Source organism: Myxine glutinosa, chromosome 1 (genome assembly GCF_964187855.1).
Source record: "Myxine glutinosa chromosome 1, kmMyxGlut1.1, whole genome shotgun sequence".
In the NCBI taxonomy this organism is placed as follows: domain Eukaryota; kingdom Metazoa; phylum Chordata; class Myxini; order Myxiniformes; family Myxinidae; genus Myxine; species Myxine glutinosa.
This window is the reverse complement of record NC_136261.1, coordinates 258265749-258291724: the sequence shown is the minus strand read 5'-3', so window position 1 is coordinate 258291724 and position 25976 is coordinate 258265749. Positions and strand designations below refer to the sequence as shown.

Sequence of the window (25976 nt, the reverse complement as noted above, 5' to 3'; positions counted from 1 at the left end):
AAAAACTTTATGTTGAACTTGAAGGCTCCAAGCACGGACTATATATATGTAGCCGTCATTGCGGTAAAAATAAAAGTAAAAAGCCTGCTATCGCTTGCCAAGCTAGCCGTTCGCCCCTCCCCCCTCTCCCTCCCCTCCCCCCTCCCACTCCCCTCCCCTCCCCCCCTCCCCTCCCCCCTCACCCCCTCCCTCCTCTTCCCCCTCCCCTCCTCTTCCCCCTCCCCTCCGCTTCCCCCTCCCCTCCTCTTCCCCCTCCCCTCCTCTTCCCCCTCCCCTCCTCCTCCCCCGCCCGGCAATGCCGGGTACTTCTGCTAGTATATAAATAAAGCAGTAAAGTATGTTTGTTTGTTTGTCCTCTTATAACTCGAGAACTACTCATCGCAGAGCAAAACCAAAGGAATATTCGGAATCAGTACGTCTCAGAGCAACTACAGCACACCTTAAAATTAAAAAAACTTTGGGTTTTAAAATTATGACGTCATCAGCGTATTTCGGAACGTTAATTTTTCAACTTCATCCGATTGACATGGGACCAACGGCATGTGACAGAGAGTGAAACATACATGCTACATTTATTGGACGACAATGACTTCCGACTTCCGGGTTCAGAATGCGGGACCAATGCCATTCGACAGGGAATAAAAAATCAATGCGACATTCAATTGATGACAATGACTTCCGACTTCCACGCAGTTTCTGATCGCTTTTTCCGATTCTGGATTCTCTGATTTTACATGATGCAGTTTCTCAATTAAATTCCACTTCATGATTTTCTATTTTCTTCTTTTTCATGAGGATTTTCGATTTTCTGCTTTTAGATGACCCAGGCCTAATTCCACGCAGTTTCTGATCAAAATCTCCAAAATGCCCCGAAAAAGGAAGAGCTGCATTGGTCCGACGACAGCTTCAGCTCAGCGAAAACAGACTGAGAGACAACAGGTGACCGAAGAGGAGCGAACAACCAGGCTCAATGAGCAGGCTCATCGGCAACAACAACAGCGATTAAATGAGACATAAGATGAGCGATCAACCAGGCTCAATGAACAGGCTCACCGGCAACAACAACTGCGAGTAAATGAGACACAAGATGAGCGATCGACCAGGCTCAATGAACAGGCTCATCGGCAACAACAACAGCGAGTAAACGCGACTGAGGAAGAGTGTGATGCAAGACACTAGGCAAACCGTCACCGCACTGCAGAAGCACGAGCTCGGGCCCGGACACCAAATAACAAAAGGGAGGCATTCACGTATGACCCGGTTGACCCAACAATGCTACCCCAAATACCGACGTCTGAAGCCAGAAGATGGTGGTTACACTGGGGAGATCAAGATGCGCCAGCATGGAAAACGGGTGGTACAGGTAGTCACCAATCAGTGGGTGGTACCCTACAACCCGTTCCTCCTCCGCCAATTCAACTGCCACATCAACGTTGAGATATGCTCCAGCATCAAGAGCATCAAGTATATCACAAAGTATGTCACCAAGGGGACCGATCAGACAGTGTTTGAACTGCAGCGAGCCAATGAGGAGGCCGGAAATCGTCAAGTAGATGAGGTAGCTAAGTTCCAGAATGCACGTTACGTTGGGAGCAGCGAGGCAGTCTGGAGGATCCTAGAGCACCCAATTTCCGAGCATTTCCCTCCAGTCATTGGCCGAGCTGTCCACCTCGAGAATGGCCAGCGAGTCTACTTCCATATGGACAATGTCGTACAGAGGGCAGAGCGACCACCACCAGCCACTCCGCTGACTGCCTTCTTTGACCTCTGCAATCATGACGATTTTGCCAAGACGCTGAAATACCACGAGGTGCCCGAGTACTACACGTGGGACAAGACACACAAGAAGTGGACCCGCCGCAAGCGGGGAGAAGTGGTGGTCGAAGGACCACATGCAATACGGAAGACTCCGGCAATTGGCCGCATCTACAGCATCAGTCCGAGACAGGGAGACTGTTACTACGTTTGACTTCTTCTGACTGAAGTATGTGGCCCATCCTCTTTCGCTGCTCTAAGGACAGTGGATGGTCAAGAGTTGTCCTTCCGTGAAGCCTGTCTCGCATTGGGACTCCTGGAAAACGACCAGCACCTCCACCTTGCTATGGATGAGGCAAGCATCAGCCAGTCTGCACCAAACCTCCGGAGTCTCATGGCAGTCATCCTTACCGCATGTTTTCCTAGCAATCCACGCACGCTATGGGGTACGTTCCGTGAAATCCTTTCTGAAGACTACCTATTTCAGCACCGTTGCAATGTTGACAATCCCGCTGTTGACTACAACGAGCACATCTACAACCTTGCGCTTTGCTCTCTCGAAGACAAGGTGATAATGATGGGCGGTCGTCATCTCAGTTCGTATGACCTACCTACCCCGGAGAGGGGCACAGAAGATAGGCTTGAGAGAGAATACTTCAGGGAAGTCGACTACAACCAAGAGCAGTTGGCTGTCCAAGCTGATGATCTCCAACAGCAAATGACAGATGAACAGCGTCAGGTCTACAATGCAGTCCTTGAACTGGTGCAGCAGGGTAACATCAACAATGGCAACAAGAGCAGCAACCTCATCTTTCTAGATGCACCAGGAGGCACAGGAAAGAGCTTCGTCATCAACACGATTCTGAAGAAAATTCGCTCACGAGGCAAGATTGCTCTTGCTACTGCGTCCAGTGGAATTTCCGCAACACTGCTCCAGGGAGGACGAACGCTGCACAGCACCTTCAAGATCCCACTCAACATGCACTTCAAAGAGCAGCCAACATGCAGCATCAAGCGTGGAACAACATTGGCCAAGGTCATTAAGGATGCTGCTGTCATCATTGTGGATGAGGCCCCGATGACTCACAAGTCAGCCTATAAAGCTGTAGACCGCACACTACAGGACATCACAGGAGTAACGAAACCTATGGGAGGAATTCCCACACTGCTCTGCGGAGACTTCCGACAGATCCTCCCAGTGGTCAAGAGTGGTACCAGATCTAACATTGTCAACGCCAGCCTGAGGACGTCCCACCTGTGGCGCCATGTGACTGTCAAGCACCTGACCACCAACATGCGAGCTCACCTGTCTGGTGATGAAGGGGCCACTGACTTTTCTAAGCTGCTCCTGGAAATAGGCAATGGACTGATACCATTTTCGGCCGAACCAGACACGATCGAGATTCCTCCTGAAATAGGCAAGGTCGCCTCCACAATGGAGGAGCTGAAGGCTAAAGTCTACCCTTGCTTGACCACAAACGGAGTCCGGTCCGAATGGCTGGCTGAGCGTGCAATTCTTTCTCCGCTGAACACCAATGTCAACCAGCTCAACAACTGGCTCATCGGAGAGTTTCCCGGCGATGAGAGGATATACAAGTCTGTGGATAGTGCCATCTGTGACGAGGAGGCAGTCACTTACGCTGTTGAGCTTCTCAATTCTCTCGAGCTGTCAGGAATGCCACCACACCTCCTCAAGTTGAAACTCGGTGTGCCCATCATGATCCTGCGAAACACGGAACCACCCAAGACCACCAATGGTACACGCTGCATCATAACTCGCCTACATGCCAATGTCATCGAGGCCACCATCTCCTGTGGACCATACAAAGGAGAGGCCGTCCTTCTGCCGAGGATCCCGCTCATTCCGTCAGACTCTGAGCTGCCGTTCCAGTTTCGGAGACTCCAGTTTCCCTTCAAGCCATGCTTTGCGATGACCATCAATAAGGCTCAAGGTCAGACTTACAAGACAATAGGGGTCGACCTCTCTGTCCCCTGCTTCTCACACGGTCAGCTGTATGTGGCTGCCGCTCGGACCGGCAGTGCAGTAAAACTCACCATCCTGGCACCCAACAATCAGACACGCAATGTGGTTTACCCTGAGGCACTCTAGGGCACAGATGACGAACGCTGTAAGTTGTGACTATATTTTTTGTAGAAGGCACATATTGGACTAGATGCTCTTTCATAGTTTGTAAAAAACGTTATTTTGGAAAAACTTTTAAATCAAAACAGGCGAATCTCCAGAATTGGTGCTTCCAGGCCGACTATCTTCCCAACCAGTCGAAAGAGAATAATGATGTTTAGTGTTTATATTTGATATAAATTATTGTATATATATATATAGATACAAAATGTATGCACAAAAGTTGTTTTTTATGTTTTAGGTCTGTTTGGCTGAAAAATTTCTGATATCAATACCCCCAATCTTAGGCATTGTGGGATATAGTCAGAGCGTTCACCTTTAATTAATGCATTTTAAGAATCCTTCCAATTTGCACCCGTTGTAGATGGGTATCCTTGCTCGTATATATACAGACTTGGCATTTAATATGGAATATTTTTTTCTTTTCATGACTTGGGTTTACTTTCTTAACTCAGTATATCAATCTGGTGAGTTTCTTTTACACTTTGGTGATTTATTTGTTAAAAGAACCATGTCATTGATTGTCTGTTGCAGCAAGAAGTCAACAACAGGATTATATCACAGGTGGCGTGGCAAAATGTACGGACAGGTGCATTTGATGATTGGCTTCACAGTCCGGTATACAAGGGTTGTTGCGTTCTCTATTAGTGGAAAACAACTGCTGCACGTCTCCAAAAGTTATTGCCGCTTCCTCTGGAGATGGTCCGTCAACTCGACAATGCTGTTTGTCATGGAGTGGTGGCTTTACGACATTACGGCATGAAACAGCGTGCTATTGCTCGGCAGTATGGCATCACTCAAGGTCAGGTGTCAAAGATCCTGAAACGAAATGCTCAGAGGGGTGTCCCTACTCCAATACCGAGGCCAGGACATCCCCGCAGAACCACAAGGAGGGATGATTGCCAGCTGCACTGGTTAGTCCGCAATGGCCGTACCAAGTCAGCTAATCGGCTTAGGGCTGAGTGGCAGCAACTGACAAATGTGCCTGTATCCAGAAGGCTAGTCAACCAACGACTGGTTCAAGCAGGCTATCGTGCCAGGCGTCCCCTGAGAAAGCCACGCCTGACCAGACAACACCGCCAGCGCCGATTGCAGTGGGCCAGAAAGCACCGTCAATGGCAGCCAGGACACTGGAATCACGTGATCTTCAGTGACGAGTCTAGATTTCTGGTCTATCGTCAAGATGGCCGCGTCCGAGTGCGCAGACAAGTGCATGAAGCCTACAACAAAGATTGTATAGTGCCAAGAGTCCAAGCTGGAGGTGGTGGGGTGACCCTTTGGGCTGCTTTTCATGCAGGGGGCAAAACTGACCTGGTTGTTCTGAATGGAAACCTGAACCAGTTCAAGTACAGGGCCATTCTGGAAGAAACATTGCTTCCATTTGCTCGTGCAGCCTTTCGGGGAAACTTTGTCTTCCAAGATGACAATGCACGGCCTCATCGTGCTCGCATGATCCAACACTTTCTTGCTGACCGTGGTGTAGAGCATATGGAGTGGCCTGCCATGTCCCCGGATATGAATCTGATAGAGAACTTGTGGGCAGAATTAACGCGTCAAATCGACTACTTGGACCAGCAGCCGACTTCTGTGCGTGAATTGCAGCAGGCTATTGTCACTGCAGGCTATTGATGTTGATGCCGCCCTCCCCCCCCCCCCCCCCCCCCCCCCCAGAATTTCCATGTTTTAAACGTTTCCTAGTGTGTACCCTGGATTAGAATAGGTACACCGTATCCCTGCGTGTCGTAAGAGACGACTAAGAGGGTTGGCGTCAGGAAGGGCATCCGGCCATAAAAGCATTGCCTCAAAAAGAGAACCATGACAATTACAACTACATATGGTCAGGGTACAGCCCGAAGTGGAGATCGGTTTCTGAGGTTTGGGACATGGAATGTAGGGACAATGACAGGGAGATCAGGAGAAGTGGTGGAAGTATTGGTCAGAAGAAGAGTGGACATATGTTGTGTGCAAGAGAAGAGACGAGATGGAAGGGAAGTGGTGTGAGAATGGTGAAGGGTAGGCAGGGACAGAAATACAAGTTTATGTGGCAAGGGTGCCTGGAGGGCATGAATGGTGTTGGTGTCCTGTTTTCTGAGGAGTTTGTAGAAAGTGTGGTGAGTGTGACGAGAGTGAGTGATAGGTTGATGATGGTGAGACTGATGATTGGAAAGCTCTTGGTGAACGTCATCTCGGGATACACTCCGCAGGTTGGTCGAAGCGATGAAGAGAAGGACAAGTTCTGGTGTGCGATAGAGAAGCTGATGGAAAACGTGAAAGATGAGGAAGTTGTTGTGGTAGGAGGAGACCTAAATGGACATGTGGGAAGGAGTATGGATGGTTTTGATGGAGTTCATGGGGGTTACAGATATGGTGTGAGAAATGGAGAAGGTGAAAGGATTTTGGAGTTTGCTGATGGAGCTGATTTGTTGATTTGTAATACTCAGTTCCAGAAAGAGGATAATAGGCTTGGTACATACACGTCAGGTGGGTCGACGACAACCGTTGACTACCTGATGGTGCGCAGGCGAGATAGGGGGCACCTCCGGGACACAAAGGTGATCCCGGGGGAGGAGGCTGTTTCACAGCACCTCTTGGTTGTCTGCGACAAAAGGGTGAAAGGTGCGAGGAGAGCTCGGCGGGTGAAGTACCAACCGAGAATGAAGGTGTGGAGGTTGAAAGAGGTGACAGTAAGGGAGGCATTAAAAGAGAGGCTGAGTATGGTCGAGGATGATGTGGTTGAGCTTGAAAGTGGTTGGATGTCAATGAAAGCTAGTCTGTTGGGAGCCGTTGGTGAGGTATGTGGATGGACAAAAGGACCACCGAGGCACTCGGAAACATGGTGGTGGGATGATGAAGTTGGAAAGAGGATTGACGAGAAGAGGAAGAAGTTCAAGGAGTGGCAGAAGGCGAAGGGTACGGGAGCACAAACAGCAGAGCATGAAATTTATAAGGCAGCCAGGAAGGCTGCAAAGAAAGAGGTAGCAAAGCCGCAGGAGGCATGTAGGAAAATGTTCGGAGAACGCTTGGATTCGGAAGAGGGTCAGAAAGCAGTATTCAGGATTGCAAAGCAGATAGCGAAAGAGAGGTGTGATGTGATGGGGGGTGAGTTGCTTGAAAGATGAAGTGGGACAAATCGTTGTCGACCCAGATGGAATTAAAGGAAGATGGAAAAGATATATGGAAATGCTGTTGAATACAGAGAATGAATGGGATGGCAACATAGAGAGTAACCCAGTTTTAGGACCAGCAGAGAAGATAACTGAGAAGGAAGTTGAGGAAGCGATAAGAGCAATGAAGGGTAGAAAAGCGGGAGGGCCGACGGGAGTTGTGGGAGACATGTTGAAGGCAGCAGGAAGTTGGGGTGTGAAGAGAATGACAGTCATTTGAATTAGTTATATCATAGTATGTGTAAGAGTAGGCCATTTCCCTAGTGACATCTGCGTTGTGCAACGAAATTAGCTTAGGTCCCTTTCATTTTGCGGCCACCCTTCATTTTCATCAATGGGCAAACTCGATCCCGCACCCCATTTTGGCTGATCCCTCCGTGTGTGGTGCTTTGGCTGCCAGCAGCATTAGCTGCCCTTTGCTCGCTCAAACTAGTCGGGTAACCACGAGGTAGGCCTGAAAAGAGGGAGGAGCGCGAGGGTTGAGGTGTGGCCGCGCAAGGCAGCGCGTCAGAAGGCGGTGACGGTAAGAGCAATAGCCAACCAGAGCTCGGTGGGCATGGCATTATAGGGCGTGTCAAGAGCGTCTCGTAAGTTCGAGACGGTTCGCTGGGCAAGGCTATATAAGCCAGCGCACAAAGCTCTTGATCAGGACTGGCCAGAAGGACTCGTGCGAAAGGAATGGCTGTATTGAGAGGACTGGCTGGGAGATGTGTTGAGAGAGGAGAAGGGATGCGCCGTTCAGAGTTGAGCTTTGAGAAGGGAGAGGCACTTACAGAGGACTCGTGGGGAAAGAGCGTGCTGAGAGGACTGCAACGAATTGCGCTTTGTAAAAGGACTGTATGAGGACCGAGCGAACTGCCTGATACGAGAGAACTGATCCGGAGCACTCGTGTGAGAACAGCACTGAGAGGACCGGCGTGCACATGACAGTTTTGAGGCATTGATTGAGAAGCGCATTGGCAAACGCGTGTTGAACTGTCCGTTTATTACGTACGCACCCCGTGAGTGTAACCGCCAAAGCCAGCCCTACCGTTCGCCCTGTGATAATCCTGTGCGCGCCAAACGACGCGTGGAGAGCTCCTGGCCGCTGCGTTCTTCTACTTCGCGGTGGGAGTTGGTGACCGGAGAGCGAGGTGCCTGGACGCCATCCCTGGACCATCGACCTGTTCGTCTGCAATCCCGTGTGAGTGTGTCTGAGTGTGACGGGCCCGTTTGTCTTGGGATAAGTTAAGACTGTTTAAGGCTGCACTGTGTATTCTTCTTCTTCTTATTGTACAAAGTGTAAATAAATCTGTTATTCCGTTTCTTCCCAAATTCGACCGTTTCAGTCATTTCCTCCATTGGGTATGCGTGGCACGATTACGGACCGCTTGGATCGGGTTTAGTCCTTGATAACGGCTCGGGTCACGGGTTCGCTACCGCTCGGCGTTTCCACCAACACCCCTGATTCGGGTGGGGCTTATTTCCTCGTTTCTGGGCGGCGCGAGTACTTAGGTATTAGTGATTAGTCCTACGACCCTACTTCGCGCTGTCCAGGAGTGACGTCATAGGTCCCTGGTCCCGTGGGCTAGTAAAAGACAAGGGGACTAATCCCCCCTTGGTAAAGGGGAAAGGCTGGCGCTGAGATCCACAACATATATATATATATATATATATATATATATATATATATATATATATATATATATATATATATATATATATATATATACATATATATATATATATATATATATATATATATATATATACATACATATATATATATATATATATATATATATATATATATATATATATATATATATATATATATATATATATATATATATATATATATATATACACACACACACACACACACATGCATATATTAACACACATGCATATATTAACACACATACACACATAACGCCTGATCCATGAACAGTTTTGGTTCGATAGGCCAAGTGCATCTGTTTTTATCCTCCCCCTTCCTTTATTTTTGATGTAGGAAAGGACCAGAGTCGTTTGTCCTATAATCGACGTAATCAACATGGATAATTTCCAATACGTTGGGGCTTCTGCTGATCTAAAAGGAGGTGGGTTTGTGCTCACAGAGCAAAGAACATGCACCATGTCACACCGCGTCTTGTCTCGTCACCTTGTAATGGTCACCTTGTAATGGTCACAGCATTAATGGCTCTGGTGCCAACAAATTTGGTCACAACACTGTGTCATTGCATGGGTCTACAAGAAGTAATTTGGCATGTCGTGGGATGCATGTAGCACTGGAGACTATTGGCTATTTCACAAACTGTCTGCCTCTGATTGTCTTCGCATGCTGCAGGCAAAAGGGGTGTGTTGGGAATGGTTTGGGGAAGTAGATGCGAATGGAGGGGATTCGGGGAGAGGGGGTAGGGAGAGTTGCGCTATTTCAATGTGCCTGCATTTCCATGCATGACTTTATGGTTTTGCAGAGCCACTTTCTTCCTAATGGATGACTTATCCTTGCAGATATTTATCTCCATGTTCAATTTATCGCATATGTTTCAGGAAGGATTAATCAAAATTATTTTCATTACTTATTTCATTTTGGTTTGTTGAGCATGTTCACCGTCTTTTTTTTCCACCCAATGCCCTTCATAAATAAGCACATTGTTTATTTATCTTTGTAAATGTCGCTCTGAAACATTTTAATTGGCGTTCCTGCATGAGAATTTTTGTAATTATTGTATCCTTCTGCGCGCAGGCTTTGATTGGAACCTGGTATTCAAATGGGACTATTTGACTCCAGAGCAACGTCAGGCCAGGCATACAACTCCCATTACTCCTATAAGGTGGGCACCCTATATATACCATCTAACCTTACCATCTAACCCTATATATACCATCTTTGAGTGTAATCTCAAAACGAAGCACACTGCAGACCTCTCTTAAAGTAGTAGTTTGTAGCATGGAGAAACCTTTATTTCCAAAATTCCAGGAACAGCATATTGGAAAACATAAAATTCGAAAAGACAATGATGCTGAAAGTCCAATTTTTCAGCCACAGAGTGAGCTCCTTCATCAGGGGGATGAGATGATTCAGATCTTTCAGGCCAATTTTGCAATCTCTCACCCCACCTCCCACCTGGTAGTTTATTTATGATTTGAGCGTACATGACTCGTGTTCGTCCTTCCTTAGGGGCCACTCTCGATGAACCATCAGACATTTTCTATTTTTGTTTTCCTTTTCTTTTGTGAAACCTCGTTGCCTATGTTTTTTTTACATCCTCTGCTCTGCAGTGCTCGCATTTTTTATTATATTATACTTGACGTGTTTCCATGTCTGCATTCTGACTTCCAATTGTTTTCACCACAGGACTCCGATGATCGCAGGGGGTTTGTTTGTTATGGACAAATCATACTTTGAAGAGCTTGGAAAATATGACATGATGATGGACATTTGGGGGGGAGAGAATCTGGGTGAGCTGCGATTGGTGTGGCTGAGTAATGCTGCTCTTGTGTTTTTCTCATCTTTTTCAACTTCTATTATTCTCTCAGCAAATGCATTTCCCAAACACTTGATTGCTTACTCTTTACTGTCCAATAATGCCACATATTGAACCTGAATTTCCTATCGGCCATCCAAATAAGGAAAAAAAAGGATAACTTGAGCAAAGCCAGAATGGCACGTTTGTCATCAAGTTGCTTATCTCTGGGTTCAAACCACGGAATGAAAATGTCACTGTATAGTGTATAGCACTTGCTACTATGAGGCAGCGTGAGCATAAAAACGGCATCTTGGAGCGCATTGCAAAGTTTTTGAGATTTGACCTGAAAAGTGAGGTTATTAAAACAGCAACTTTATTTTTTTTTTGCATTCTTATAGATTTGTGCAAGAGGTGAAATGCTTGTAAGTTTCTAGGACAGAATCTTGAATCTTTTTGATTTGTTTACCTTTTGAAAATGGAAGCTCACCGATGGTGGGGAGTTGGGCGAGTAGTTTTGCTCAAACTTTCTCATATTTTCAGTGGCTGAAAGATTATGCTGTTGCTTATTCAGAAGATTTAGCAATGCTTCGTCGTTTAAGTATAGGCCATTCTGACCAGTAATCAAACTATATTCATGCACATTGCACAATGCTCTATAAATAGCATCAGTGCTGGGAAGCAGTTTCTTGGCTCGGGTTGCCGCTCTGACCCAGAATACTCCACCAAGAGGGCAGGATATGGAATTTGTTCAGGGTGCTGGCGACAGCTCACCTACTCTTCATGAAGGACACCGTGGGATCTGTAATGTCACCAACTATTGCTGGTAAATAGGTCAACACACACATTGATGAATCACCCCGCATGGGAAACACCAGGATGACAGTTTTGTAGTTGGGTCAACATCAAACTCAGGTTATGCAACTCACAGGCAAGTGTTCATACCTCGTCGGCCTCATGAAGGGGGACGGGACGGATAAAACGTTATTTATTCATACATATGTACTACCCATCTAGCATGTTATTGCACCATCTTCGGTATGTTGCCTCCATCTTTAAAATTGGTCTCTGCAGATCTCTCAACCATATGTATTCCTGTTCTTGTTTTATACAAACGGTTCTTTGAACATGTGGATGGCATTGTGAGGTTTTATTTTATTTTATTTGTCTTATAAATGACAGATGTGCAATTTCCTTAGGTTGATAATTGAATGCAGCCAAAAGGCATTTTGTTGCTTTTGTGCACATTTAAAGCAGCTGATGTGAGTTCCCTTTACAATTATTGCGTGCTGAATGAAAAAGTGATTCGCTGCATTGGTGATACACCACATAAAGAATAATTAGTACTTAAAGCATCCATCCTTCTTGAGCATTGTTACTCATGATTGTAGTTCCTCTGGCTTAAAGTAATTTGTAATTTTGACTTCTTCCCCCCACCCTTCCTCATTCCATGGTTTTCTCATTTGCTCTTGTCCTAAAGCGTTTCTGATTTTGACTGTTTCCAGTTCCTTTTTGCACCGACCTGACAGGCTGTGTGACCGTTTTATTGGTTCACGAGTTATCAAGTGACCACTATATTCGTCATGTGTGTGCGTCTGTCTGTGTGTGTGTCTGTGTCTGTCTGTCCGCAGCATAACTACCCGATGATATCATCTGATCTGATGAAACTTGGGTGGGAGGTTGATGTCATGATCTCGTTGTGTCCTGCCTAGAGTGGGCGTATTGCTCCCATTGTGGGCGGAGCCACACCCGAAAAAGATGTCTTTTTAGGGGGTAATCGAGTTCAAGCTACATCTTCTCCGAGGGGTTTGGTGGAATCTGACAGGGGTTTCGATATTTGGTTAGGCCAATGTCATGTGTCTAGTCCCCGGGAGTTAGATTTTTCGTTTTTTTTTTTTTTTGGGGTTTTTATTTTCATTTCATTTTTCACCGAATTTTCGGTATTGTGTAGCTAACTAACCTCATCACCGAGTATACATCATTTTCTATCTCATTTCAAGGTCAGTAACCTTCGTTTTGACATTTCCAGGCCTGGCCTGTCCGGGCCTGTTTCGGTTGTAGTCCGTCCTTTGTCATTGAATACCGCTCGCTCGTGAACCATCGTCGTCTCCTGACTTGTTTTATTTATATTCAGATCACTAGCCATGCAGCCTTTAATTTCCTCTGCTCTTCCTTCACCCTCAGAATTGTACATGAAGCTCAAGAAACTTGCATATAAATCTTGCAGCAAGCTTTCCAATCTATGTATTATTGGAAATCTTGGTACAGAGTTTCTAAAATAAAATGTACATTAATAATAAACCGAGACTCCTGCGTTTATTGCACTGATCCATACATTTTCAGGGGAACAAGTAATCAAAATGTTTCATCATTCCAATGAGAATGTAGACCGACATTACTATCAGAAATGGCCAATGCATTTAGATTTTTTTTCATTTGTTTGTGTAGAGGATAAAAGGTAACGACAACAAATGGAAGTTCAATGTAATTTAATAATGGAAAGAGCAAAATTTCATTTTTGCTGAGATAGCAGGCTTTTATTGACAACTCCCACCCTGCCCCTCTTACCTCACCTCTCACCCCCCCCCCCCCCCCTTCCCAAACCACTCCTCATTTCTCTTCAAAATCCTCCCTCCCCTTATATCTACCCTCCTCTCCCCATTCTTTTGCCCAATTTCTGCCAAAGAGATTTCATTCCGAGTGTGGCAATGTGGTGGCAGCTTAGAAATCATCCCCTGCAGTCGCGTGGGACATGTCTTCCGCAAGCAGCATCCTTACTCATTCCCTGGTGGCAGTGGCACTGTATTTGCACGGTAAGGCCCCAAAATCGCTGTAAACAAGACCACACCATTTTATCCTGCTTGTTTCCATCAACATTCCTCAAAAGCCATTCTGTGGTAATATGGTAGGTGAAATAATCAGAAAGCGGTATAAGGGGAGACACCATGCACAACATGAAAGTCAGTCATCAAGCGATTGAATCAGGTAGTCAGACATATGCCAACATCGGGAGTTACATTTCCCAGATTAAAACAGATTCCCCAGATGTCTTAATGGCCACAAAACAACACCAAATGGAGTTCAAAAAATAAAATCATGGTTAGAGCGTCCGCTCTGAGTCTGGGAGGTCGGGAATTCGAACCCCAGCCTGGTCATACCAAAGACTTAAAAAATGGTACGTGCTGCTTCCTTGCTTTATGCTCAGCATTTAAAAAGGATAGAGCGTGGCAATAAAAACCTCGTAGGTAGGCATCCATGGGGGGAAGGATATTCCTCCTTGATTGCCCCGCTGAGTGCGTTGAGAAAAGCGATGACATAAATATTATGTCACTAGTACCCAGAGTGCTCTGGGAAGTGACGTCACTTCCCCGATCTCAGTGGCTGTGTTTGTGTGAAAGTCAAGTCTGGTGTTTTCTCTTGTACATGTCTGCATGTGTGCCCGATTTGTTGCAGCTCCCTAACGATTTGTTGCAGCCTTAGAGCCTGCAAAAACATTGAAGCATTCAAATAAACACATTACAAAACATTTTCAGTAGTTAAAGAGCGATGCAGAGTACATGGAAAATTTGTTATAATGATAGGTTGTTGTTACCCCCGTGCACACGGAGCAAAACTCAGGGTTAAGGAATTGGTCCACTTTGTCTATCCGTCTGTCTACAAACGTCAGTTTATGATCGAGGAACAACTTTATTTCAATTGAATGTTATATTTTGAACACGGACCGGAAAACGAATCTGTAGTTCAGGAGTTATTTGGCTCTGAATTCATCCGAACTGTGCATTAGTGGGGCAACTTAGCATAACAATTGTGCATTTTGTGAGGAAAGCACCAAATTTGGCACACTAGTAGACTATCCTATTATGAACAGATTTGGATATTGGGCCATCTCAAATTCAGCCCCTGATGGCTGTGGCAGCCATTTTCCAAAATGACACCTTCAGCTTGTTCTGACGAATTGCATCATCAATTGGCTTGGTCCTTTCCACCAGGCATTCTCTGGTGAAAGCCTGGAACTGCTCTTGGCCAATCTTCTTCACATTCCTGACAGTCTCAACTGCAGCAGGACCTGCAATTTCCTTTGTGTCAAGGACAACCAGATCCATGCTCTCTTCCTCAAAGGGGTTGCCAAGCTCTTCTATGACGATGACAAGGGCGCGGACATCCTTGGCGAAAGAGGTCTGCACACTTGGTGTCTGGTAGTGATGACGTGTGTCCTCTCGCCTCCCCCAGTGTTGATGGCCATCTTGGAACTCTTCTATGGCCCTGGCAACTTCTGGCCCGGCAATCATCCAACGCCGCAGGGCACTTGGGTTGTCAGTGAGGCCGACTGCTCCACCATCTCCTTTGATGCAGGCGTTATTCTGTTCATGCGCCTGGTCGATTGGGATCGAAGAGAACACCTTCTTCGTCTTCCGTACAGTGAAGTTGCCAGCCCTGAATTCTCTGGCTACATCTGGGTGCTTCATTGGGAGTGCAACCATGTCCCTCAGGTGAACAGGGACCCACCTGGCATAGTGTGTGTGGTCTAAGGCATGGAACCATGGGACCAGTTCCGTCAGGGCATCAAGGTACATCGTGAATGAAGCCTGCCGCAGAGAACGCACGTAGACCAGTACCAATATCTCTAGTTCCAGCACAGTTGCCTAGGACTGAAAGTTGGGAATGTCTTCTCCCCTCTGGTGACACCAGTCTTCGAATTCAGGCAGGTCTTCTGCATCATCAGCATATGTCATACAGTGGCGTTCATACGCACGGTGTTGCAGGATGTGCAGTGCCGCTGCAGTGATTTGATGATCTCTTCTTGTGCGGGTGACGTGGGCAGCTCGCAGGAAGGAGTCGGCCGTCCCTGGCGTTGCAATCTCAGCTTGCAAATCTGCAAAATCTGCAAATCTTGCAAAACTTAAATCTTTGAATCTGAGATGGCCCAATTTCCAGATCTTTTCATAATATGATAGTCTACTAGTGTGCCAAATTTGGTGCTTTCCTCACAAAATGCACAATTGTTATGCTATATTTAGCTTAGCTGCCGGACTACATGTACAGAGACGAGTGTAATAATTTTCTTAATCTGTCTGCCCAGTCTGGCAGTCAAACAAAATTTTTAATAATTTCAAACAGGAAAGTTACATTTTTCAAACAGGAAACTCATTTCAGCCAGAACTTCATAAACGACACAAACAAAGACGTGAATAAATGACAGATAAATGACATAACGACAAACAACACAAACTAATGGAACGTGTTAAACACGGTGGTGTAAAAGACGCTGCATCAATGGTGGTAAATGTCCAAAATAAATTTCATCAACCAACTTGGGTTGTGGGGGAGTTAAGATGCACAAGGGGTTGGGGAGCACGATAATGTTTTAGGGAATAAAGTCGTTTTCATGGTCCCGAGGGTTCAGGTTGGTAGTGTGGAGGGAGAGGGAAGGAACAAAAACTTTTTAGTTATGTGCTTATTTTATAGTGTCGTTCTTGGTGGTGTTGGGTATTACAAGTCATGATAAAATACACTAATACTTCACGTTGCTTTACCACATAGAACTCTGATTCATTATCGAGTTCTTTGTCCTGGAGAAAATGTTTGCTAAAAAAGAAAAATGAAGAAAATCTTTAACCCGCAGTGTGTGTAAACGCACCTGCCGCCATTGATTGTATGCATACGCTCTGAGCCAATCAAGTGGAAGTGGGTCGTGCATTGGCTTTGTTGACCATTCGAACAATTCTCCACAATGCAGACCAGATAAAAGCTTCTGCACAATCAACCACTTTGTTATGTAAAAGAAAGTTAACTAGTTCAAGTTGAAGTTTATCTGAGAAGATGGAGAGCCGGTTAAGTCAGGTTCAACAGGGTTAAGCACGGCAGTAACTTGACGACTAGTTGATGACCAGGCAGCCCTTCAGTTCCTTGAGTTGTTTCAGTTCCTCGTTCTGAAACCTCGTTTCAGTTCCTCTTCAGTTCCTCGTTCCTCGAGTTTACCATCTGTATAACAGATTTACAGTATTTATAAAATAATGTTTACCATCTCTATTATTATTAGTGCTATTGTCGTGTCCCCGGGGTTAAGACCCCTGGGTGACGGATGACTGAAACGAGCTTTAACTCTGAGGCGTATTTCGAAACCTGGCGGGATTGTCTTTGGCGCGCGTGGGAAAGGCACAAAGCATTATCTGATCGGGAATACACGGAGTTAACCCGAACCCACAGAACAAAGAAACGAACAAGACACACAAAAGTAAAATTGAACAAATATGAATTTATTTACAGTAATGTAAAAGACAATGAAAGATGAGGTAAACTAAAATTCCTAGGTTGAGGATCCTCCACTCCAACGCATATACAGACAAGGGAATGGTAAAATAAAATAATGTTGGTCGTGCAGCCACTTAGCTCTGGTCGCAATGCAGCGCTTGGTGGTCGTAGCCCCGAACCACCACGCGGGAAACACAAATGGCGCGGAATCACTTTTTCGTCGCACCCCGACCCTGAGGTAATCCGTGCAGGTGGCCCTTCTTCATTAACACGGCTCCGATGATCTCTCCGGCACACCCAGACGAGCACCCGTCGCCCTCCCACGTGAAACAACCAAGCAACCGCCATGATCAAGACCAGGAGAAGAATCTACATGAAAATGGAGATTATCCATGGAAATCTCCACGCATGGCTGGCGGACTTCCTCTCTAGTCGTAGTCAACGTGTGGCCCTGAATGGGTTTCTCTCATCTCCTCTTCCTGTTCAGGCTGGAGTTCCCCAAGGCAGTGTTCTGGGCCCTGTGCTTTTTCTGGTCTTCATCAATGATCTCTCTGACTCTCTTGAAAATCCTCTCTATCTCTTTGCTGATGACTCTACTCTCTGTCGCTCCATTCCTCATCCCTCAGATCGGCAGTCTGCAGCCTCCTCACTCTCTGCAGACCTGGACAAAATCACAGACTGGGCAAACAAGTGGAACATGTCTTTCAATCCTGACAAATCTCACACTCTTACGATGTCTCTTCGAAAAGACCAACTGGACAACCCTCCCAGCCACTTTCTGAATAATCCTCTCCAAGAAGTTCTGTCACTCAAGCTTTTGAGTCTCACTATCTGCCATGAACTTTCCTGGGAAAACCACATTTCAAATCTGGCCTCCAAAGCCAGTCGCCGACTGGGCATCCTTCGTCGTGCGAAGTCCTTCCTTGGCACACCTGAGCTCCTCACCACATACAAGGCTTTCATCCGCAGCTCAATGGAATACTGCTCTCCCCTAAGGGCTGGTGCTCCTGCCTCACACCTGGCTCATCTTCACGCTGTTGAAACCAAAGCTTTCAGAATCATTGGAATCTCCCGCGATGAAGCTAACTCCAAGGGCCTTTCACTTAATCACCGCAGGCAGGTTGGTGGTCTTTCCGTCTTCTACCGACTCCTCTCCGGCCTTGCTCCCCCAGCTCTCTCTGGGCTCTGTCCCCCAAATATTCCTGCAGGTCGCACAAGATCTGCCTGCAACCCTCTTATGGTTAAACTGCCAAAATCAAGACTCTCTGCTCACCTTCACTCCTTCATTCCTCTTTTCTCCCGCCTCTGGAACAAACTCCCTCACTCTCTTCAATCCCACTCCTCCCTCCAGGTCTTTAAAACAGCTGTTCACCACCATCTCTTATGTTCCCCCATCTAAAACCTTGATCTTTTCTACCCCAGCTAATTTCACCCCAAATCCACTTTTTTGAAATACCAACTTCTGTCCTGGAAGTCCTTGGTGTCCTTGTGTTTTATATTTCTCCAATCCCCCCCACCCCCCCCTCCCCACACATCCTACCCCCAAGCCCTCTCCCTCCCACACATCTCCCAATGTCCCTGCTCTCAAATGTTGTGTTTGTGTGCTTCCCCTTCTCTCCCCATCTTGTCTACCGCTCCCTCTTTTTATATATTTTGTTTGTCTGTTTGATTTGTTTGTGAAATAAATGTTAGCTCTTTCACGAGCCTCGATGCTGTATACAAAAAAAAAGAAAAAAAAAAAAGAAGAAGAGCAAAAGGCAAACGCAGCCATTCTCTTTGCAAGCCAGCACAAAATAGAGAATGCGACCGCCTCCAACGAACGCCAGCACAAAAGAGAATGCGACCGCCTTCAACGAATGCCACCACCAGAAGAGAACAAGATGGCGAGACGGCCTCTTTTTGCTCTCCTAGCTCTCGAATGTTCCACCGCTGATGTCACACTCTGTCCAATCATCGACATCCCATTACCCCATTCCATGGCCATGACCAATTGTCATCTTCAGGGTGGGGCCTCACGGCCTTGCTTGATGACCAATGATGAAGGTGGAGGCGTGGCCTTCCCGTCACGAGTCGTCGGGGGGCGGAGTCTAATCTGTTCGGGAATGTTCGGATGACGTCGGCGGTCGTGAGCAGGGCCTACTTGCCAGATGGAATGTGCGGGTTTCTGTTGGGCTTGTCGGTATAATGGCCGTTGTTAAAACAATGGGGCCAATTGCTTGGCTGGCCAAAATTTGTAAGAACATTAGAGAGAAATCACAGGGGGCCAATTACACACTGGGATTTATTAGTCTTTCGCCATAGAACTAGTTAACACAAAAGCCACGCCCCTTATGGCAACATGCAAACACTCTTAACCTGAACATTTACCCTGCTTATGTACATTGAGATGGCTTCTTCTTCTTCTTCGTGTCACACGGTTCATACTAAAACCTACACATTCCTACTTTCCTAAGGTATTTCATGCCTATCCCCACAAACGTAACACTATTATCAATAACCTAATGAAGACCACATAGCGCCCTGGGGTGTGGTCAAAAGTAGTGCTGCTCTTGCACCTTCGTGCCATGTGGTGATCATAACTACCAAACTTGCCTAATCGTTTAGGAGGAGATAGCATGACGGCTGGACAAATGGATAGACAGATGGAGCCGATTACAATATGACCTGTTATAGTTGTTTTTTTTTCTTCCAAAGTACCCTTTTTGTGCATTCTTGATTAACACTGTTGTCCAGGAACGCATCCTGAGCGCTAAGCGAGGTATCACTGCAGTCCAATGCTCTGTAGGAGAACCATATACATCATATAAGTGTGGAAATTATCAAATCAAGTATCACACTGTTTGTGTGTTTGTGTTACGTTGATGCGACTCCTGAACTGCTGGACGGAATGATTTGAAAAGTGTTGGTTGTGCACTCGCCGGGTGTAATGGATGGTTTTATTGTGGTAAAGAAAACCATAGGCCCATGTGTTCAGAGAGAGGGTAGGACCCCAATTATCTCTACCACTTGGTTGAAGCCTGTAATAAAAGTCATAAATCATAAAATTGGAGGAATTAACCCATGAAAAAGGACATACTTTTTGGAAGAAAAAAAAGGCAGGATATTGTGATTGACTCCGTCTTTTCATCATGCTGTCTCCTACTAAACCAGTGGTTCTCAACTTGTTTCATTCAGTCCACGGACCACCAGGCCAATCAAATTTTTTTCATGGACCTCCTCCTTTTTGAGACATGGTTAGAGCTTTGGGCAATACAAAAGAGTAGACAACAAACATTTTGGTTTGAAATTTATTTCTGATGCCGTGTGACTTTGTACAATGTTCCTGTGGACCACTGAAAAAAGTCACCACGGACCAACAGTTGAGAACCACTATCCTAAACGGTTGGGCAGAAATTCACCAAACTTGGGCATGATCGCCACATGGCAAAAAAGTTCAAGAGCAATGTAATTTTGGTCCCGCCCTCTGGGGTGGGGTCAAAAGCTTGAATACCGAAAAATGAAATTACAGCTGCATTTCCGGACATTTATTTGATGAAACTTTGTATATGCAATCAACGTTGGAAAATGCATGGAATATGTAACGTTTATTTGGACTTTATTGACGTTTTGACATGCTGCAGTGGAAGAGAACGGGTAATTCACAGGGGTCAAAATGGGAAAAATATATTTATCTCAAAATTCGATATTGGGTCATTCCTGGCAGAATTCTTTTTTTTCCCATCTTTCAACTTTGCTTTGGGTGGAATTCGTGGGGATTTGTGATGGTGTGCCATTCACTTTGCTGTAGTGATTAAAATTGTTGTGAGAAGCAGCTTCATATAAAATGGTGTGCAGACACTAACATTCTAATTTGTTGGGGGGTAGGGGGGTTGTTGAGAGCTCATATAATCAAAAATTTCAGATAGTTTTGTCTTAATTACAATTTTCAAATGCAGTAACCACTCACATAGAGTCTTCGTGCTGCTAAAGCATTTCTGTGGCAATGCATAAACTGGATGGTTCGCCATTATTTCCCAGTAATGATATTGGGTTTGCTATTTAACTAGACAAAGGCAATGGAGAAACACAACTCACAAGCCCATTTATCATTTGGTTACTGATAGTCACACAACTAACCATCCAGTGGAAATGGAAATTCTTTGTGTAATGAACTGTAAAGTCGTATTAGAAATACATTTGGGATAGAAGCATGTTTTGTGAATTTTTTTTTTTTTTTAATATCTTATTTTTCCTTTTCCCGATTGTTCCCGTAAACCAATTGAGGACACCCAGGTATCTGCATATGGGAAGCTCGGCTAAAGCATCAGCAATGGAGCCTGAAATTTACCAGACACGATGAGAGGAGCAAGTCTCGGCTTGTGCACATGATGAGATGCATTTATTTATCTCTCTGCATATCGAACTTTTAAAGAGATTTTAGTGTGATGCTTCTTTTTTGAGTGAGAGATGGTGTGTGATTCGACCAATATAGTACATAAATTGAATGCTTAAAAGTGCTATGCTCCAGAATTTGTTGTCTTTGCTATGCGCAATACAGCAAAATGTTCAGCTTATATTTTATTCATAATTTTAAATAAATTGCTTACTTATTGCTTCTGCTTCTATTCCAGGAACACCCGGAGGGCAGCCGAAGTCTGGATGGATGAATTTAAGAACTTCTATTATGCTGCTGTTCCTTCTGCACGCAACGTACCTTATGGAAAGTAAGGCAATTTTTAAATTCACATACATACTGGTGTGTTAGCTCGGTAGGTGGAACTCCATCTTGAGAGATTTTTGGCCATTAAAATAAATACGAGTATATACTGTATATTCTTCTTTCCATCTGTTAACTTTTTGCTATTTATGCTATGCCTCCCTTATCACCTGGCTGATTGTTCTGAAACCTGACATTAATTGACACTTGATACAAGATAGTATCCTGCATAATCGCTCGGGCTTCAATTTTTCGATTTCAGATCATGGGGGCTCCCAGGGGGGGTTACCCCCTGAAACTTCGGAACCCTACTTGTCCCTTATTTACCAACCAATTGCTCTAAAACCCGATGCAGCACTTTTACTCGATGGTCCGCAGGATTGCTCGGTCTTAGATGTTTTGATTGCGTATCAGGTGGGCTCCCAGGTGGTCCCTCAAAAATCAGCAGTAGTCGGAACTACAACCTCGAGATGACTGTCAGCCCACTTGGGGCTATGTTTATGAAATGATAGACACTTTTCATAGATTTTCAAAATGAGCTTTACTTTGAAAGTGCACTCTTTGCTAGACATTCCTCAACAAGCAACAAATAAATGGCAGTGGCAATGGATCCAGGAATGGGATAATTTAGGTCATGGATCCAGGAATGGGATGATTTAGGTCAGCTATGGGAAACGTGGATTCGAAAGATCGGCAAATACGGCTCGGTATCGTGTTATTTTTTTTTTTACAATTAAACAAGCCATCAGATTACTATCATCACCCATGGAATGATTGGTAATCTAATGATGTAAGAATATTATCACCTCACCGTAACCTGGAGCAGAAGGGAAATCTGCTGTGCAGATGTCAACTTACCTGTCAATCAGCACTCGGGTGACTGCCGAGCACTAATAACTTGATGTGACGAACAGCTTGTTTATGGGAGGAACGACGTCGTACACACATGATGTATCGTCAACATAATTGGTGGTGTGGGGGCTAGCAGCAGAGCTCAGAATCCGTACACTTGCCTTTGAACTGTGTGGTAGTGGTTCTATTTCCCACCCGACGAAAATATTGCTGGTGCATGCCAGGCGTTACCTCAATGAGGTTGCTGTCCGTCACCTGGGCCATTACGTTTGGGACCGGCCATCTCCCAGCATAAATTATCGGGGACATTTATGTTCCCGCAGCATCTTTCACAAGGAAGGAGTAGGCGAGTGTCATCAGCATCCTAGCCGAATTCCAAAGCCCAAGCAGAACCGATAAAGGAGCATGGCATCAGTCACACAGCTGCATGCCAAGAATAAATGAAATAGACAGTTGCTGCAAGGTCATGCATTAATGAATGAATGAATAAATTGGTTAGGTAAGGAGACATTTTAATATACAGTGCAAATATATATATATATTACATTTATCCTTGAAAAGGAGAATGTGAATTTACCTTAGTAAAGTAACTCTGATGCCAATGAGAGTCTGACATAAATTGCTAAAAATGAGGTTGATGAAACCTTTTAAGATAAGTTATTATAATAACAAATTTCATAAATTTTAGCAATGTATTTTGAACTCATGAAATCCAGCAAAGTGGCATTAAAGTAACATTTGATTGCTTCAGGGAGAGTTTACCCTCCTGAATACTCGTGAGATATCAAAAACAATCAAACCTCACCGTTTGTGTATATGCCGTCCGTGATTTCGCTTATCTGTGCTTACCTTTTAGACACTCTTTCTCTCCCTCCGTGCTGATACACCCATGTTTTTTGTGGAAAAAATGAATCCCTCCCACCTTAAACTTATTCGGTTTTCAGAAGTTTTTAAACACTTTACAATTTTTGGATAACAGTATTTTCCTTAATTTAACATTACATGTTACATTACATGTTAAATTATAATACTGTACCGCATATCCGAAAAATAAAAATTGAAACTTTGCCTTCTGCGTCTTCCGACATCGCGCCGCAGCGCAAAATAAATAAACTACGCCCACCTTAAACTCATTCTAGACGGTGGGCCAACATCTCGGAGGCTTTAAAATGATTTTCGATGCAAATGGTTTAAGCCAAATTGAAATCGTTTTTTATTCATAATTCGAGTACGTAGATCCCAAAAATTCAATGTTCCCGCTTATTTGGTTGTCCATCAATTTTTTATGATATCATCAAATTTACATATGACCATCCAATGTGTAGAATCAATATTGGGTATTTAATGCCGAATTTCGACATGGGAGGCATCAACTTTACATAATTCAAGTGTGAGGAATACAAGAATTCAATGGTCCAATTGATTGCGATGCACATTAATTAGTTATGACGTTATCAAATTTGAATTAAAAAAAAATTATCCGCCAAAGTCAATCTTAAACATTTTGGAGTGAGTGGAACTAAGGGAATACAAAATATATATAATTTGACAATGCAGAATACAAATGTGGAATGTTCCCGGTAATTACGATGCATGTTAATTATTTATGACGTAATCAGATTTGCATCAAATTTGTCATAATACGATATTTCTATATGAAATCGAACAGTTATGGTGGTAAATACACAGACATTGTGTGTAATTGGAACATTGGAAATGCAAAGATACCATGCTGTGATTGAAGTGTGATGCATACTAATTAGTGATGACATAATCATCACTAATTAGTATACGTCATCATTCTACATTTCCAACAGCCGAATCTCGAATATGACACAAAAATGTATCACAGTCAATAATGTCAGAAAATGAGTCGAATCGGTCCTCATCGCTGGACTCGCCTCTGGGATCATTGTCATCATCACTGGTCATGTGTTTTTGAGTATTTCAGCAATCGCTGCACCTGCAAAGATCAGTGCAAGGGAGGCCATCTCTGACGCAGGAACAGTTTGTGCGTTGGCATTTACTCTGGTGGCATTTGCAATGCACGTTCTGGAGTACACTCGGAGGGGCTGGAGCTTCACACATCCAGTGTATTGTGAGGCATTCATTGTCCAGCTTCCATCCATTATTCGCTGGACTTCAGGCAAATTCGGATTGAGGTGTCAAGACATCGACGATAAATCACACACTGATAAGCGACTCATAAGGTGTGCTGTCTCGGGCAATCTCTGTTTTGGAGAGCTTCATCAACAACAACAACAACAACAACAACAACAACAGGCATTTTAAGGCCATTTTCCCTGCTAGAGTGGGGGTTAGCCTTGCGGGCCCCGAGCTTCACAGAGAGCTTCATCGATTCGACATTTTATCGTGAACAGATTGTAACGTGCTTCGTTCACATCACGGTATTGTGGCTGATTCTAGAGATTGCAAACAAACTCTTCCAGACCAGAGAAAATATCATCACATGGAATCCAGTCAACGCCAAGCTGCCTGAATATTTGTACAATTGCTGGATACTTGAACAGGAGACGCAATGCCCTTAGTTTTCCCTTTCCCTTTAAGGCACTCGCACTGTCACACCCTGTGATGGAATGTAGTCCGAGAATGGGTGATATCATTTGCTTACCTCGCATAACATTTCCGATGGTATCTGAGATCAGGTTTCTGAATAGAATCCTTGATCATATCAGTGAATTCAATTGCAATGTTTCGCTCCTCACCATCCAGGTTTTCCCATATTTTAGCACATTGACAATTTTTTGGAAACTAACGTCAGAAATCGGTATAATAGGGCCATTTTTAGCCGGCACAATGTGCAAACAGCAGCCCGTGGGGGCCGCCATATTGGATCGAGGAAGCAGGAGACGGGTGTCTGCTTATGCATGGACACAGTTGATTGAATGCTCGCTACTGTCACGAGGCTGCTGAGCACAACTTTTCAGCAGTTGTTCTGTCATTAATGTGCAAATAGAAACGCGGGAACATTGGTGATTCCTTATCTCAACATCATAAAGTACATCTGGTGTAAAAATTGGGTGCCTAAAAAAAATTGCATCGAGATGACAGCTTTGGGATTTTGGCCCACGGTCTATTTGGTATTCATAAGTTTTTAAACACTTTTAATGAGGATGCAACATAACAAAAGGAACAGTGTAAAGGAACAAAAAAGAAGAAGGAACGTGATCGTAGTGAATGAAACGGGGAAAGAGTTTGTGGTGAAGAAGAACCCCGTATTCATTTTCGTCGTTTTGTTGCATTGGAGATTCCTACTGGGATGCCTTCGACCTCACATGCAACCTCTGCCAGTCCATGTCCATACACAACAAAACACGTTATGGAAGATGCACGATCCTGCTTTCACTAAGGCAAGTTCAAATCATGATAGATGTGAGGCAACTGTGGGTCGTTCCTGTGAGATCGACCACTGTATGTACTGTACAAGTACTCCAAGCACAAAGCCTTCTTATTGAAATGTTATGTGTGAGACAGGGTTTTGCAATCACTTCTGTGTGTCTGTCTGTCTGTCTGTCTGTCTGTGTGTCTGTCCAGGCCATTACCTTTTATTATTATTTTTTAACCTTTTGAGCTTTTGTCATCAAATTTTCAGCATAGCTTTATTTTAATAATATGGAGAAGACAAATTAATAATTTGGTCA

General features: G+C 44.7%; 1 protein-coding gene across 2 annotated transcripts in view; it reads left to right on the top strand.

Annotated features, from left to right (window-relative positions):
- The window catches only part of LOC137436689 (polypeptide N-acetylgalactosaminyltransferase 2), a 246484-nt gene that overhangs the window by 180478 nt on the left and 40030 nt on the right, over nucleotides 1–25976 (top strand). For both annotated transcript variants that reach the window (XM_078786246.1, XM_078786247.1), the window contains exons 8-12: nucleotides 9056–9143; nucleotides 9794–9881; nucleotides 10406–10509; nucleotides 13201–13327; nucleotides 21377–21469. In XM_078786246.1, the coding sequence (XP_078642372.1) occupies nucleotides 9056–9143; nucleotides 9794–9881; nucleotides 10406–10509; nucleotides 13201–13327; nucleotides 21377–21469 (500 nt within the window). The remainder of the gene's footprint in view (nucleotides 1–9055; nucleotides 9144–9793; nucleotides 9882–10405; nucleotides 10510–13200; nucleotides 13328–21376; nucleotides 21470–25976) is intronic.